Genomic DNA, 18,229 nt, shown 5'->3' with positions numbered 1-18,229 from the left:
AACATAAATGTCAGAAAAATGTACATGTTTTAATATCTGCTCCCAATTACAAGAAGATAAGTTTAGATGGCCTAAATTCTCATAAAAAAAGAAGCCTATGGCTAATGATCATAATTTAAGTTGCCAGAGGCCAGATTATTTTCCTCCATGTTCTTCTAAGGGACAGATCTTCACAGGGTCGAGAAGAGAAAGCTGAATTATGAAAACGACCACAATTATAATCCAATAGCATTTACTGAGCACTACTGTCGACTCAGCACTACACACTTTACATACCTGAATTCATGTAATCATTACAACATCCTTGTATATGAATAGCTAGGGTTATTCCTCCAGATGGGATTTATTATTTGCTAAACTCCAAGACAGCAGCAATTACATCTGTTTTGTTCACGAAGCAAAGTGATCACAGGAACCAAAAGTAACCTAAGGTTACTTGGCCACCAAGTGACTTAATGGGACAGGATTAAGCCCACCTAAATCCCTGCTCTCATCCAAGCTTATCTGTTCATGATAGTTGATGCACGTGGACTGAACTTCTTATTGTATCCTGGGGGAAAGTGACTGAGAAACTCACTCTGGGGTATAGCAGAAACAGTTCAAATGAATGGTTAAGAAATCTCCAAGCTTCTGTGTGCTCATATTCTTCAAATGATTTTTATCATGCCAAAGTCAAAGGTAATTTGCAAGGGCGGCTTCGGTATTTTTTTTCCCCTTCTTGCGCCCACTTCCCACCTCTCCCCCTCTGGTTTCAAGCCGTTGTTTCTCAGTCTCGTTGTGTAGGACACAGTTCCCTGGCCCACGCTGGTAAATGAAAAGTGATTGGTAATAGTAATATGAAAACATTAGTTTCTAAAACTTCATATAAGTGTGGAACACCCCTCAAATGTCAATTAAACATTATTAGTTATCATTTGCACACCAGCATAAGGATTAAATTGTCCACCAATGACTTTGAGAGACACATGGTCCAAAGTTCCAATTTTAGTTTATTACTCACACATTGAGAGAAAACACACATTCTTTTAAATTGTATAAATTTTAGATTATGTTGTAATATGCCTATCATTGTTCTGGAATAATAGGTAAAAGGCAATTGAAACCAAAAGTTCAATTACTGCTTTCCAAATCTGCTTTACAATTTTGAAAGATAAAAATAAAAAGAGGAAACTCTGAAAGAATAATCAGTTCTCATGTTTAAAGCCAGGTTTTAAAATTTCCAGGAATTCTTTGTAATTCAAATCTAATTTTCAAATGAACATTTAACATGAGATGTCAGGAACTAAGGAGATACAGGGAATGATGTATTGCCCTTGTCCTGAAATAGTTTCAAATCTAGGAAAAAATTAGATGTAGATGAAAATAAGTGCTTTGAAAGCCCAGATGAAAAACCGATGTCACTTCCAATTGGAGTGTTCCCTGATTAAAAAGTTGAAATAACTGTTCAATTCTATATTCCCCGAGAATCTGTGCATTTATCTTAACACAATGTATTCTAACTGCAAGCTTAAGGGGACATTTTCTCAATTATAATGTGAACCCCACTAAGGGCAGGACTCTATTTTATTTATGTGTATATAAGCATATGCCACAGAGAAGATGCTGAATCAATGTTTGTTGTATGACAAACAAGTGAGGTGACTTCTGTAAAACCCAAATTTCTCCTTACTGGATTAAGTGCCATTTTCTACTCTGTAGCTCTGGAAATGGATGTAAGCACACACACCTCACACAAGTAATCAGTTAAATCATACCAGAATATAGCATGAAACTCAAAAAACAACAACAATGCTTAACATCTCTCGTGACTGGTGATGCTCTCATTTTCAAAAATGACTGATTGAACTACAGACATTATAGAATACGTAATTTTAAAAGTATGACTAATACAACACAGTCAGCCCTACAGATAATATCTTGAAAGACAGAAGAAAGCTTTTCAACAAAAAAATACCTATTTCTTTGGTTTAAACCTTTGAAGATCCTTGTTATAAAACAAATGCTATCTGGTCAAGGGAAGCATATTCTAATCATCCTCCCATGAATTGACCTATAACAACTGCTATCAGATGAGCTACCTAGTGAGACTCTTTGGAACAATGAATATTGGTCATGTTACTTGTGAAGATAAAGACCGTGGATAGAAAAGTCCATAACATGGAGTCTGACACAGCAAGGCAAGACAGAAGCAGGCCCCATGGCTTTTTTGATTTGAGGGAGTGGAGAGTTGAAGAAGGAGAGCTGGCGGCTAGAAACTTGTTTATCTACCCAAGAAATTAATTAAGAACTAGAAATGGAGAGGGACAAATACCAGATAAAACTGTAGTTATTCTATAGATTGTCCAAGCCTCAAACCTGCCTCTCATCCCACCACCTTTCTCTGCAGCTAAGCAGACTGTTAGATACTCTAATTTTGCAATTAGAGAATATTTGAAAACATGGCCATACATTTTCACTGCTGGCCTTAAACAGAGCCTTTGGCAACCCAAGGAGTTAATGTCCACCTTTCAGTAGCTACCTAATGTCAGAGAATAACTGAATGGGATAGAGACATGTGTGGTGCAGCAAACTTCCTTTCTATTTTATTCTCTTCTAATTACTTGGTAGGAAGGGAACATTCTAAAATAGTAACACGAATTGACAGGTGGAAGTCACCATGCTCAAATTACAGAGCCAAGTTTGGATATCATTAAGTTTGCCTTTTTCCTTTTTTAAAAGAACATTAAGCTGTTGAGAAATTCATTTGAAAGATCTGAGGGGAAAAAAAATGTAAAACCAGGTTTAAGTAAGTTAGGAAAAGGCAGAAATTACATAATTAAAAGTAGGTACACTTTTACTTACATGAATAAAAATCTTAAATAAATATACATACATATATTCACATGTCAAGTCCGATTGCCGAACTGTTAAAAGAATGCCATCTGAGAACCTGGTTCCTAAGAAATGGCCTTACAGTATTGATGCAAAATCAAACACCCTTTTGGAAGCTTTAGAGAACAGTTAAATCCTTAAAATACCATTCTGAACCTTCTTTATTTTCACAAGGGAAATATGTTAACACTAATGTTGCCTCCAACAACTGTTCCTTTGGCAACTAGCATGTGTAAAAAAGATTCTTCATTTCTGTACCCTCCATTTGATAAATAGGTCTTTTTTTAAAAAAGTCAATATCAGCAGTTAAAGTTACATCTTAAACCTAAAATATTAATTAGTACCCTAAATAATGAAAGAATAAGTCTGTACTAGAAAATAAATTTTCTTTGCATGACTGAAATACTGTGGTCAAAAGCATTGCCATCCTGTAACTGCATTTTGAACAGAAGGTATCTAAGGAAGTGCTAAAAACTAGATTTGAATGATAAGTGGGTAGAAAGAAAAAACGTGTAGAAAGGGGAAAAAATGTTTATAATCTGTTCAAATTCTCAGCTTAAAAATTTTCAGTATCTAATTGGTTAGAGCAATAGTTTAGATGCAGGGCTTAGTTTCAGAGCCAAGTTGCTGGACATATAAAATTAAAACCTGTAATGTTCAACCCTACCTTTCTGCCAACTTCCATTCCTCCAATACAGGACCTCTGGGCTACTCTATTGAGTTGCTTCCTACAACAAGCAATTGCTTTGTGCCTCTTAGTGACGAGCAGCCACCACAAAGACCGTGACATTTGCTGTAGGAGCTTGCCAGTGTGCTATGGCATGGCATTGTGGTCACCAGGCTTGCTCTCATACGGCCTTTAATAGAAAGGGGGCAAACAGAGACCTGTGGGAGCCACACCACTTCTTCTCTGTGGATTGGGTAGTGTTTCTGAGTTCGGTGTGAATATTTAATATGGTTACTAATAATAATGCAGTTATTCATTGGTACAGAAGCTAAATTTCATGGCCTCCATTAATGGATGGAAATATCTCAGTGAACACCTAGGATAAGTTCAACTTCAATCTATCATTCGTGGAGGCTGAGTCACAAATTTTATTATTTAGCCTTTTGGGAAGAAAAGTAGCAAAGATGGATCCTATCCATTAAAGTCAGGAATATTAAAATTAAAAGTATCAATTGACTTTTTGAAGATATGTAATCCAAGAATAAATGGAGTAATTCAAACATGCTTGGAAAAATTCAAACTACATCCTGCAAGAAGTAAACTAATTCAGTTAGAAAATTAGACCACTTATTAATATGTATAATTTCAGAAATATACAGTCCCTTAGTTCTGTTTGACTAGTGAAAAATTATTATTTCAAATCAAATATCTCAAGTTGCTGGAAAATAAGGTTTTGTATTATAGTTAGCATCTAGATTATTGACATTATTCAATAGCAAAGGTTCTTTAAATTGATTGCTTCTGCTCCCGCCACTCATTCTCACGACACACCACAATCCTAGGCTCCATATGCCATCTATGCTTTTATCACTGCTGTCCACTAACAAAAAATACCTCATATTTGCCAACATGGAAGGTATAAACTGCCCTTTCTTATTTGCTCTCAGTATGACAAGCAAACATGAATCTTAGACTGCACTTGCAGCAAGATCAACAACAGGTCTATGAATTAAAGCAGTCTTAGAAGCTAAGTTTTGATAAAGCATTTAACATAACCAAATAGTTTGTCACATTCTTTGCTAATTTTAACGTATACAGATGAGCAAAATAATGTCAAAATACTCACACATAACTGTACACGCGAATTATAGTAAGCCTTCCCTTGTAAGTGGAAAAATATACTAACACAGAAATATTTAAATTATGTGTTAGCAAGTAAAAAAATCAGATTTTAGCTGAACGTTAAAATCTGTCAGTCAGTATTCTTCGTTTCACATGATTAATGATTATACTGCTGGAAGTCTAGAAATAAGTAAGGAATTCTAAGTTAGGGTTTCTCAACCTTAGCACTACGGATATTTGGGATCAGAAAATTCTTTGTGATGGGGACTGTCCTGCTCATTAAAGAGTATTTAGCAGCATTCTTGACACATTATATGCCAGTAGCACACCCACCCTAGCTATGTCAACCAAATGTATCTCCAGGTATCGCCAAGGGTCCCAATGGGGACAAAACTGTCCCCAGTAGAGAGCCATCAGTCTAACCAACACCAACTCGCTGAATCTACAATAAGGACAGGACAGGATTTGACCTACAGGAATCTCTACATTATATAAGAACAAAAACGAAAATGACATGCATTAATTTCTACTTAGTAAGCAATCATTTGCTTTCCTTTAGACCTGATTCCTTTTGATAAGAATACTGTCACAGAGCATAAGAGCTGTGGCCAACATTTTTAAAACCCCATCCTCATGGCTCAAAACCCTTCAATTCCGCTGCAGCTGACTCGGGGTGGACCCTGTGCTCTTTGGTCCAACAAGATGGAATTATTAGAGGAAATGGTCTCAAAAAGAATCAAGGTTCTCACTCAGGAGATCGCACTCAGACTGCTTAGGCACACCTTACTTTTATGATCTTGTGGTTTCAACTGAAACAAGCAGTTCTGCATACTTCCTACTACAGCTGTAACTACGTGACCTCCCGGTTTCAGTTTGTCAGTGACTTCACTGATAGCTGAGTCCAGATTTGGTTTTTCCTAACCACTTTAGACCCAGCATTCCACAAAACAGGCTCCAGGCAAGCTTTGCTCAGAGCACCGCTGGAACTAGGAGCCAACAAACATGTTTTGCCTAGCCTGCAGCCTCCTCAAACTTCGGCTATAGAGTTTCAAAACAGTATGATTTTAAGGGGGAAGGACATCTATTCTTAATAGACAGCAACAACTTAAGAAAAAGACTTTCCAAGTCAAAAATGTCTTTGCCCATCAGATAGGTCTCATGAGAGAATGGCGATTAGGAAAAAAAATAAAACAGATTTTTCCATGGTTATTTTTCAGAGAAACTAGAGATGACCTCGCATACTGCCGAAGTAAACATGACATTTAGGGTTGAAATTTAGGATCGCTCCATTATTCCAATTAATCAGAAATGCCGACACACACATCCTGATGCTGCACATATCACTGCTCTGTCGTTTAGAAAGTCTGATTCAACAGCACTGAAGCACAGAGGTTCAAAATGGCTTGTTCACATGTATTGTTAGGCTTTTAAATGATTAATCTTACCTGGGACTTGGGGTTATACTACTGAATGACAAGGTGTACTATAAAATATATGTATATACAGTGCTATTTTCTCCTTAAGGGGAGAAAAATGGCCATATTTAAGATTCAACAGTCAATTTTTAAATAACTATTGAAGCTATAACAACAGGGATACTAACCATATAAACTAAATCTTCGCCTGAATTCACAGAAACTAATTTTTCCATTTCTGTTATTTCTATAAACACTTTATTCTACTTTTTCCATGGAAAATGTTAATTTGGTTTAAGAGCCACGACATAAGGAGGCAGTCATTATTACAAAATTAAATCATTTTCCTGTCACATTTATCTAGTAACAGCAGTTAGTCCTAATTCACTGAAAGCAAATTAGATTTCCAGGGTGGGGGGGCTGGAATCTCACAAGAGCTTAAAACTAGATTTCTTGAAACCGTACAGTCAGTCATACATGAACACCATTTTCCATCTAAAATCTAAGAGCAACACCTGTGCATCCCCCATTCAGACTTTCTCATCTAAATAGTTGCAATAGTAGCCTTGGACAAGTAGACAAGAGTAAATGGTTTGATATACCAGTACCCCAAATCCTGTAAGATGCACATCTCATATCCAAAAGAGTGAAAACCAATTCATTTTTTAAAAATCAGCCACAACTGACAAGATCATTAGCTTTATAGCTTGGTCCTAGGCACTGCTGCCTTCCAAATAATTAGAAAGTCTCTAATTAGTGTCCCGCTCTCACGTTAATGTTAGCAAGTATGTCTTAATTCCAAATATAAAAACTATTTTGAAATAACTCGTCTTACTCTGTGAAATCTAACTTCTAAATTAGCTTTATAAACATGATGAGTATCCTTCCCATTAGCAACCAAACACTACCTTGTTGTACAAGCATGAAAATATAAACTACCATTTTAGTTAGGATAGAGATTTAAAATAAGACGGTGACATGTTACCGATTACAGCTTTACAGTCACAGTTCCTGAGCTATTTTTTAAGTAGTCTGCTTGGGAATGAGAACAGAGGAAGACAGAGATGTTTTTTAGTCATCAGGAACTCTCAGTTATTCTTTTCACTTAAGCTCCAAGCCCTAGGTTTAAAACATACAGAACAAGCCAGTGAAACTTACTTGACAGTGACTCGATTAGATAAATCCTGTAGATCTCCAGGATGGAAAAGCTGGGCTTCTTTCAATCCAATCTGTTCACAAGCTTTCAAAAAAACGTTTATATTATCCTGTGAAAAGAAGTGGAAAGTGATTGCTTAGCCGAGCTCTCTCTCAAAGGTTACAAAATTTTATGATATAATTTCCAAGCTTCAAAGTCCAATTACAGCCAGCAAAACACACACAAAAAAAGGAGGCAGCAAAACCGATGAATACATGTATTAGAAAAAATACATGGGCATGTATAGCCTTTCAGTCTTCCAGCGCATAAACGGTAGTGCTATCTTAAGCCCGGGCATACGCCGTTTCTGTGATCTTTGTGACTGACAGGTTAAACATTACCTGTTATAGGACAAGTGCCTAGCCACTGAGCAGTAATCTACACTTTGATGTCAGCTCTGCTCTGCAAACAAACGCCCTCTTCCCAGCTTTGCACGACAAGCTTCACCTCTTCTCTTTAAAAATAACTCCAGCTGACATTCACCCACCCAGAAACTGTTGGCAGGGAGGAAATAAGAGGAGGAACATTCTGTTTCTATGATTACAAATTACAGAAAGACTGCGGAATACCACACCTGGAATCTGGGTTTGGTTGCCGAGCCGGCTCTTGACAGACAGGGAAACCATACTATAGGACCCAGGAGAAGCCTCGTGTTCATTGGCTAAATCACGTAGTTTAGGTGTGGTACATGGCTCACGCCCTGCACCTGCCTCAGGAACTGCCTCCAGAAAATGAAAATCTAGGTTGTTCTCATATCTGATTTCAAAACTAAAATCATCCATTCACAAACCAATGCTTTTCGACCATGTGAACTGTGACCCAGACACTTCTACAATATATTCTATTTTACAGTCAGGTACATTTCAGAGACACACATTTGGTGAGCAGAATTAGCTTGAACTTCCACCTTTACTCCTCTTAAAGAAAACCCTTTCCGGGGTTGAGCTTGTGATGATCCCACGTGGTCTCTTTATCTTCACTGTGTTAGGGTTTTTCAGGCAAGAGAATGGCTTCCTCGCATGCCAACACACGTCTGTCCACTTACACATGCTGGCAACACCCCATCTGTGGTGGGAGCCTCAGCGTCTCCCTGAAACCTCACCTCCTTCCCTAACAGCTGGTTGTGAGGGACCAGAAGGCAACCCACCACTTGGAGAAAGAAATTACTCTTTTCCCACTTTGACAGGCTCATTCCTACAGGAAGAAAAGGCAGAATGGTACAGCCAAGTAGGAGGGAATGATAAAGAGAGAAAGACGAAGAGGTTAAATTCAACAGCTTGAATTCTTCAGGGTTGGATTTAGGGAAAGGGCAAAGAAATGTATGGTGATAGAAAAGAAACACTGATTGCTAGGAAACTCAAGTACATTAAAAAAAAGTTTTGTTGAGGTGGGAGGTTATTCTAGCGTACTACCAGGAAAAGGCAGCATGAATTACCTGGCTGAAAGCTGAAATCTATGATTCATTTTAAATAAGAGGACAAAGATAAAAGGAACTTACAAGTCAAAAGTTGAACAGCTCAGTTTAACCTGTGTTTAACCTGACTTTATGTGGAAAAAAGGGAAATAATGTATTGGCAAATTCCAGGGGAACAAAAGTGATCATTTTGTTGCTAAACTCATATAATTTCTAAAAACTACATTATTTGTAATTACCAAATGATTCAAATTAATAGTTCAAATAGTAGCCCTTGGACAAGTAGACAAGAGTAAATGGTTTGATATAACAGTACCCCAAATCCTACAAGATGTACATCTCATATCCAAAAAGGGAAAATAATCCATAAGAAGTTCTTCCCACAAATTCAATTTGGTTCTGAGTGTTTAAAATGTTATAAAACATTAAAACAAAGTTAAACTAAAAGTAAACCCATTGAACTGACAGTCAAAATAATTCTTCACATATTTTATAAAAACCTAATAGCATTCATTCAGTTGACAAATATGTACAGATTGATAAGGATAGATACATAAAAATCACACCTGCCTCAAAACCCGTCCATAGTATTTAGAAAGAACCACTTAAAGTGAAGTGACTACACTTCATTAGAGACAAAGAAAAAAATACAATATGGATAAATTCTATTCATAAAGAAAGCCTTTATATTAAAAAGCTGAATCTTTTCAACAGTTTGAGGATGCTCAAGTTTAAAACAAACTTCATAAAGACACACATGACCTATGCAGCAGGAACAGGTGGTACTAAGATCAGAGTTGTAACCTAAATCATGCTTACTGGACTGGAGCCTATTGGTATAATAATCTATTATGTGATTTCAAAGGACATAGGCAAAGAGTTGCCTAAAGGGAGATATAAAATTATAAAATTGTCAAGTTTGGTGAAACATCATCAAGAAGCCACACCCAGCTCAACATATTAAAAGGGAAGCATTTAGTTCTGTTAATGGAATCATTTTCACTTGAAACTACTAGCAAAGATAAACAAAAGTAAAAACAAAAGACAACCCTGAAACAAATCTTATCTCATTGGACAGGTAGCCAGGACTGCAAGTTAGCTCTACCACTAATCAACTGTGTGGCTTTGGAAACATCAGTTAACCTTTCTGGCCCCATTTTCCTCATTTGTGATTAGTTTGTGGATCTGTAACCCATTACCAAGGGCACATACTTCTCTCTTCATGGTCAGGGAAGCCTAGCCCTTCCTAGCCCAGCCCTTCCACCCAAATATTTCACAGCCCAACTTACATAAAATACTTTATGGAAAAAGCCTGCTCTAAACATCTGCAGTTCATACACTTGGAGGACCAAGAGTGGCTCCTCAAAAATAAACCCCAAAGAAGACGATCCCTGGAGATCTGCAATAGTTCCTTTCAGGCTTAAGTTGTTCCATGACGACGAATGAAAACAGACCTATATAAACACACAAATTCTCTCCAATCTCCTCTCCACCCCTTGTCCTTGAATCAATTATGAGGGTAGTCATAAGAGGTGGTGGTGGAGAGGACGAGGGTAAATTAGAGAGAGGTGAATGAGTCAAGAACAACAGCACTTGATAACAATTGAGGCAGGATGAGGAAGCCACAAAAACGTACAAAGATTTCCAGATTTACATTAGCGCACTGTAGTACCTCTACCGGTCATCTACTGCTGCACAGCAAATTATCCCAGAATTTAGCAGCTTAACACAATAGACCTTATGATTTCATAGAGCTTCTGAAGGTCAGGAATTTGGGAGTGGCCTAAATGGGATGGTTCTGGCTTGGGGTCTCTCAGGTTGCTGAAGAAATGTCAGGTGGGGCCTCAGTCAGCTGAAGGTTCTCCGGGGATTTGAAGGAGCAGCTTCCAAGATGACTCACTCAGCTCAGGTGGCTGTTAAACCAGGGCTGGTGATTGGTAGAAAGCTTCAGTTCTTTACAAAATGGACATCTCCATAGGGCTGCTTGACAGGGAGAATGATCCAAGAGAAAGCAAGATGGAAGCTGCACTGTTTGATGACCTAGCTTTTCAAGTCACACCATCATTTCCTCAGTATCCTGTTGGTTGCATAGGTTAGCCCTATTCAGTGTAAGGAGGACTACACAAGAATATAAATAGCAGGAGGTAAGAATTATCGGGGACCATCTTGGGGACTGGAGACCACAGTTCATTTTTCTGGCCCCAATGATTCATGTCCTTCCCACATGTAAAATACACTAACCCTTCCCAAGACATGGAAAACTCACATTCCTTTAAAAGGTGAGCTCACCGTCTGGAATCTCACCATCTAAAGCAGATCCAGGTGTGCATGACGTGCCTCAGGTAGAGTTTCTTAAGTATAGCCCTAGAGCACAGTTCCTCTCAACTTGAAAGCCAGTGAACTAAAAAGACTAGTTACCTGCCCTCACCACACCCAAAATACAATAGTGGGACAGGTGAAGGGTGGCCATTAGAGACACTCCAGTTCAAAGTGTGGAGAAATGAACACCACACAGGAGTCACTGGTCTACAAATTCTGAATCCTGCAAGGCATAGACTGGCAGGCCATTTACTAGGATTCCAGGCCAGGGAATACTTCTTTACGGTTTTTTGCTTCACCCTCCGGACCCTTGGTTCACCTTAAAAATCATTTTTCCATTTCCTTTAAAAGTAGCCTGCATTTGCAGCAGTGTTAACTTTTCCCCATCTGTTTCTTCCTCATACAAGTTTGGAGAACTAAAGGTCTCTTCATTTTGTAGTCCTCTGTCCCTTTCAGTCTAAGTTTACAATGTTTCTGCAAATACAATTTTCTCAAAAATACGCTAAGTCTTCTGTGAACCTTATGGACTTCATTCCATCAGACACACACACAAAAAAGCCACCCCTACAAATCCCTTCAAAAGAAGCCATTCTCTATCTTGGTCTTCAAAGATGACTGAGGGGCGTCACCCTTAAGCATCTTGGAAGCCCAAATGATTGACTAGACAAATCTCCAAGACACCACTTTGGATCTTTCTAAGATCTCAAAAGAATTCTACCACCACACCCTCAGCTTCATCTTTAAACCTTGTTTTCCTGCCATTGCTCTGAATTTGATCTTCGCCTGAAGGCCATTCCTTAGTTCTAGCATCATTTACTGACCAAGGGTTCTGATAATTTTCAAAACAATTCTTGTGCCTCTCATGTTTATCATTGTATCCTTCACTCTCGCACGTTTTACTGTAATCAGCAAGAGGAAGCCAGGCAGCACTTGACCACTTCACTTGGAAATCTTTTTAGATCACTTAGTTTATTAAGTACAATTTACAGGTAACAAAGGGATAGATATCATGTGAGAATTGTTGGGACCACTATAGAGATTGGCTACAACGCTTACATAATAAAGAATACAGATTGATTATTCATTTGGAGTAGAATAATAAACTGTTTTAGAGACACTGCGTTTCAGATATCCACATCAAGACGTCCAGCTAATGGCAAATTCGGTATAGAGCCCATTAATGGTATCTGATCTTAAAACATGGTTTGGGAAATCAAGCACATGTTGGCAGTAGTTGAAATTAAGGATGTGGATGAGCCATCTTAGGAAAAGCAAAGCTAGAGAAAGATTCACAATCAGACACCAATATTTAAGAGGCAGTTATGAAAAAAAAAGGAGACAAGAAAGAAAAAACAAAAATCTAGCAACCAGAGAAATCAGAGGAAAAGCAGAAGTGAATAGCATTATGGAAAACAAGGGAAGAGAGAGTCTCAAGATGGGAGAGTACGATGCTGCAAGAGCTCCAACATGGCAAAGATGAAAACTGCCAAAAGAATCTAACAATCTAATGGAGAAATCTTAGTGAACATAAACTCCAGGGGGCTAAAGAGTAAATAAGTGACACTGAAGACTAGCCATTTACTATAAGGCATGGATCACCCCAAATCCAAAAGCTTTCCTTCTTAATGCTACCCTAATAGTCTTGTTTCCTACTCAAGTTTTCCTTCACTTTCCCCAAAGCAACCATCTCCCAACCCTCTGATGTTAGGATGCTCCGTTTCTGGCAGGAGGCGAGGTGGGGAGAGCAGTTCTCACTCTTGTTCTCCTGGCCCCAAATGTAGGACCATGTTCCAATTCCTCCCAGCATTTTCCAGTTTTAAACATGAACAGAATTATGCATTTCTATGGAGTCTTAACTTTTCTCTATCTCTATTATAAATCCCGAAAAGAGAGTTATGAAAAGGAGAACATGAGGCCAAAACGAATATTCTAACACTAGACTCAGAGGTAACATAGGTCTTTGGTAATACTTCCCCTATCAAAGCCTTTCCTCCCATTTTCCTTCCAAAAGCATTTATCAGTAACATTTTCCCACGTCACCTAGGCAGGTTTCCTTGCTGTTTTATCAGGAATGGAAGTAGTTGGGGAGAGTGTCAGGGCCCCAGAGTTGAATTAATCATATAAGACCTTATCAGGCAATATAAAGGCTCTCGCATTTTCGTTCTTGTTTTTTTACTGTTTTCTTCCTCATCCTATACCCTACTGCTCTTTATTAAAAGATGTCTTCTCCCTAAGTGTATACCCTGAAGAATCAAAAAGAGATGTTCAAACAAGTACATGTCCAAGCTTGTTTTATTGCTCTAAGCTTTACTGTACTTCACCGATGTTGCAGTTTTTACAAATTAAAGGCAAGACCCTCCACCAGCAAAAAGATCACGACTCACTTTCTTTTGATACTCGCTTTATTGAGAGGGTGTGGAACCAAACCCATGATATCTCTGAGGTCTGCCCGTACATGCATATTGATTACACTATTCACAGCAGTCAAAAGGTGGAAACAACTAAGATGTCCATTAACAGATAAATGGATAAACAAGCTGTGATATATCCATACAGTGAAATACTATTCAGCCATAAAAAGGAATGTAGTGATGATACATGCTACGGCATGGATGAACCTCTAAAACATTGTATTAAATTAAAAGTCACACACTCCGTTTATACGAGATATCCAGGATACATAAATCCATAAAGACAGCATGCAGATTAGTGGTTGCCAAGGTTGGGGGTGAAGGATAAAATGGGGAGAAACCACTTAATAGGGGAGAGGTTTTACTTGGGAATGACAGAAATGTTTTGTGGTTAAACACTGTGAATGTATTAAATGCCACTGAATTGTTCACCTTAAAATGCCTAATTTTATATTATGTAAATTTCACCTCCATAAATTATTTTTTAAAAGGTGCCTTCTCTATTGTGCTTAAAAAAGTAAATGTCCTTTAAAGTGTCAATTTATTTGTGTAGTCTAATTTACATAAATAGCATTATGGTCTATTTTTTTCTCTTCCACATTGAATAATTTTGTTACACAAAAGACTAACTCCTCATCAAAGTGTATGCTTTGTAAAGCATCCTGCCTGATAAAATTTAAAGTGTGATGACTTCCAACATGTAGCAGGCATACTTTGTATCAAGAAACCTTAATATCACAACAAATGGGGAGCTGTCTACTCATAACATCAAACCAGTTAGACCTTATGCAAGTATTTCCTGAGTGTAGAGGTAAAGAGCTGTCATAAACAAAAATGGGGTCTTTAAGATCAAAATCCTAACTAATTCTGAAAAGCAGTGAAGCCGTGATCAGGGCTGTGACCTGATGGACATGTAGGTGACACCCGAAGCTCCCAGAACGACATCACCTGGATGTGATCTCCATCCAAGACCCAAATGCTCGTCCTGTGCTCACTTTGGCCTGTTATTCCCTCTGCGGTTCTATGTTCTATGCCTACTCTAAGAAAGATGTTTCAATTTAAAAAGAGAGCGTATTATCGACTTCCTCTGAACCTGAGCACACGATGGTTCAGATCAGTTTACCCAAGAGAGCTGGTGACCTCATTCTCATCCTATTTAGGATAGGGCACCAAAGCCCCTACCTCCTCTCCCCTTGGAACTGACAGAGCCAAAAAGTTAGCAAGTATATGCCAGCAATCAAGGGGTTGTCACCACTGTTTCAGGCCAAGAAGCTGAGCTAAGTCCATGGTTTAGAGTAACTGGCTCCGGTCAGCCACATCCGCATCACCAGAGGGAGCACGCGGAGTCTCTACTCAAGCAAGGCTGCTGCAAAGTCAGACTGGAGAGCAGCTGCACTAGACTCTTGCTACTCGATGTGTGGTCCTTGCACCAGCAGCCTGGGCATCTCCTCGGAGCTGTTAGAGATGCAGACTCTCAGGCCCCACCCAGACCTGCTGGGTCAGAATCTACCTTCTAAGAAGGTCCTCCAGGTGATTTGAGTCTTTGTAGACATAAGTTTTCTGACAAAGAACAATACAAGAAAAATGTTTCCAAACATGACTGAAAGGAGCGTTTCTCCTTAGTGTGACCACGAATCACCTAGGGATGACAGAGCTCACCATTAGGCCGTCACCAAGAGTACTTGAATTCCATTCTTACGATACTCTAATTGTGAGCACACTACTTGTGACCATTCAAATTATCTTAGAGCAACTCCCAAGCAGCCGAGAAATGACAATATACCCAAATTTGCATTGTAATTATACAGTTTCCATTAAGAAACCAGTTAAGTCATAATTTTGGTCGGTTGACAACTTGTTTTATTATTTTGGAAAATTCATCCTCTATTTTAGGGCTTAGCTAATAAATGTAAACTGTGAAGAAACACCTACATTTTATGACTATCATATGTAGGTAAACACTCCGAGATCCAAATTCAATAGCTATTTGTGATAAAAATAAGCAGCTAATTTGTTTTCTGTTTGTTTGTTTTTTAAGTTTTATTTGGGGCCTTATTTCTCTACAAAGAAAAGCCTCAGTCATTTGCTGGCTAACAGCAAAGGAACTGAGGACAAGGAGAGCATTTGTCAAGTTTTGTCACATGTGAAAATAGGAACAGGAACCAGCTAGGAACCAGCCAAGTGACACTGAGGGCCCAGGAGACTATCCATGATAATTATGCCAGAAGCTTGGTGATTTGATTCGTCTCCAGCACTGTTGGCAGAGAAGGAACAAAAACCAGACCAAGAGGCAGAACTGCGAGATGGCAAGTTAGGGTAGCAGCAGGTCAGGGAATGAGGCCTGAGTGCTCTAGCAGAAGGATCGTTACTGAAATGCTTAACTAGCTCGGGCCACAACTACATAGAAGCAGTTAACAGGCTTCGTCAGACCGCAGCATGAAACTGTGTATAGTCTTGCATATTATGCAAAATAAACTTAACACCAAAAATGAATTCTAAAACTTACCTGCTCTTTAAAAAAAAAAATGCTGAAATAAATGCTTAAGAAGTTCTGTCTGATAATAGATTGATGGTTGTCAGAGGTGGAGGGTCGGGGATGGGGGTGGGGGGGTGACCCAAAATGGTAGAATAAAAGAAAGAAAAGTTCTGTCCTCAAATTATTCATGTTCTATGCTCCAAATAGATAAGTAATTGCTTAAAGAAATGCGTCATAATGACACCAACAGGCACACTTTATGAAGCAATACAGCCTGTTGAATGAACTCCATAGCAAACTTGAGCGCTCCCTGAGAACTGGAGTTCCTGCGGTGCAGCTGTTCCCACTCCCCCTCTTCCACAGAATCACTCTTATAGGTTATGTGTCTCAATCATCAGATCTTGTTTAGGCTTTTCCAGGCCCAGGCTTTGCCCTCCCTGCTTTATGAAGCTGACTCACTTTTCAGTCTTCTCTGTCAAATATTCCAAAGATTCCCTCACTGTAATTGTACAATGTTATAAAGTCTATGAGATTATGGAGGATCCAAAGTCCCATGACAGCCCATCTAGAAGCCAGACACCCAGGAGAGCTGACGGTGTAGTCCTAGTCTACATCCAGAGGCCTGAGAACCAGGAGAGTCAAGGGAATGATGTAAGTTTCAGTTCAAAAGCCAGCAGGCTGGAGACCAAGAAGAGGCTGACGTTTTAGTTCAAGTATGAAGGCAGGAGGACCAATATCCCAACGCATTCACTAAAGCAGGACTCGTTTCCTCTTTCTCACAGGAGGGTCAGCCTTTTTGTTGTAGCCAGGCCTGCAACTGATTAGATAAGACCCACCCGTATAAGGGAGGGAAATCTGCTTGACTCAGTCTACCAATTCAACTGTTAATGTCTTCCAAAAACACCCTCACAGACACACCAAGAGTAAAGTTTCACAAAATATCTGGACATCCATGGCACCGTCAAGTTGATACACAAAATTAATTATCACAACTACTGAAACTGTTCTTTAACCTGGCTTTCCTGCTTCTCTTCTCGATTTCCTTCATTCTATCCTTCACACACCAACCGGTGATATTTTTTCCAGTTGATTTTTAGATATAATTTATATACCATACAATTCACCCATTTAAAGTGTACGACTCAGTGATTTTTAATATATTCACAAACATGTGCATCCTTCACCACAGGCAAGCAGTGATCTCTACCAACAAACTAAATTGCTCTCAGAAGCCCCCAGTGGCTTCTCACCACATTTCAGAGTAAAATGAAATCAACTCACCAAAGTCCAGGAAGCTTTTGAAAATGCTGCTGGCCTACCTCTTTGTCTCACTCAGTTGTAGACCCACAGTCATCCTTGCTGGTCCAGCTTGATCCTGCCTTGATCCCCCTCTTTTCCTTCTAACTGGAAAACTCCCACCCATCCCCATATTTTCGCACTCCCTCGCTTCATTCACACCCCTGATCAAATGTCAACTCTAGAAATCAGATGTCCCTGACCACCTTCTCTGAAATACTTCTCATACATGCGCTCAATCATTCTCTACTCATTTGCTTCATTTTTACAGTGTAATTATTGGTAACTGATAAGGTATATTATATTCTTCATAATATAATAATTATTGGCACCTGACAGGTCATTATTGACTTACTGACTGTGCTCCATTAGGGAGGAACTTTCTCTGCCTTGTTTGTGGGTGTGTGTCCGAAGTTCCTAGAACAGTGCCGGGGACACAATAGGTGTAAATAAATAAATAAATAAACAAGTAAAAAAATAAATATTTTTAGGAAGGGAGAGATAGTCCTGGGCCTAAAACCCTCAAGTGACCAGTGACCTCATACCTGGGTTTTATTTCGTATTAATCTCATTTGCTCTTCCTTTTGCAATTTCTACATAACAAAAAGGTGCCTGAAGAGACATGTGCCAACTGTCTGTATCTGAATAAAATGGTCATGGGTGATACAATCCTACTCTGAATCATTTTTTTTTTTTTAACTTCACACATTAACTATAGTGTTGCTTGAAGAATTCTAAGTCATTAATGTTTAAAAAATGATTGCCCTCAAGGCTGAATGCTGGTATATAAACGTTCATCTTAGATTGAAAAACAAGTTTTGGAATTCTAGGGAAGTGCTCCTAAACTTGTGCCAACGCCATGACTAAGAGATTAGGGCTAGAAATAAAACAGGAGTTTCCTGATTTACGGTGCTGCCTCATTATGAGTGTACGGGGAACAACTTCAAAGTGGCACTACGTTTTTAAGTTTTCACTCTTGGTGATACTTATCTTTAATTGAGAGTTAGAGGGAGAGACTTTTGAAAAATAATCGCCTAAAAATA

The 18,229-nt window shown here is 38.8% G+C and overlaps 1 protein-coding gene across 17 annotated transcripts in view; it reads right to left on the bottom strand.

The window, feature by feature from the left end:
• Positions 1-18,229, bottom strand: part of LMO7 (LIM domain 7) — a 190,174-nt gene that overhangs the window by 89,795 nt on the left and 82,150 nt on the right. For 14 of the 17 annotated variants that reach the window (XM_033104126.1, XM_033104131.1, XM_033104129.1 and 11 more), the window contains exon 4: positions 7,234-7,340. In XM_033104126.1, coding sequence (XP_032960017.1) covers positions 7,234-7,340 — 107 coding nt within the window. Of the gene's footprint in view, positions 1-7,233; positions 7,341-7,611; positions 7,956-18,229 lie in introns of those variants that run through there. The other 3 variants (XM_033104135.1, XM_033104137.1, XM_033104138.1) reach the window with 3 other exon arrangements.

Source organism: Rhinolophus ferrumequinum, chromosome 4 (assembly GCF_004115265.2).
Source record: "Rhinolophus ferrumequinum isolate MPI-CBG mRhiFer1 chromosome 4, mRhiFer1_v1.p, whole genome shotgun sequence".
NCBI classification, from domain to species: Eukaryota; Metazoa; Chordata; class Mammalia; order Chiroptera; family Rhinolophidae; genus Rhinolophus; species Rhinolophus ferrumequinum.
The sequence above is the reverse complement of the archived record's forward strand: the minus strand, read 5'-3'. Positions and strand labels throughout refer to the sequence as shown.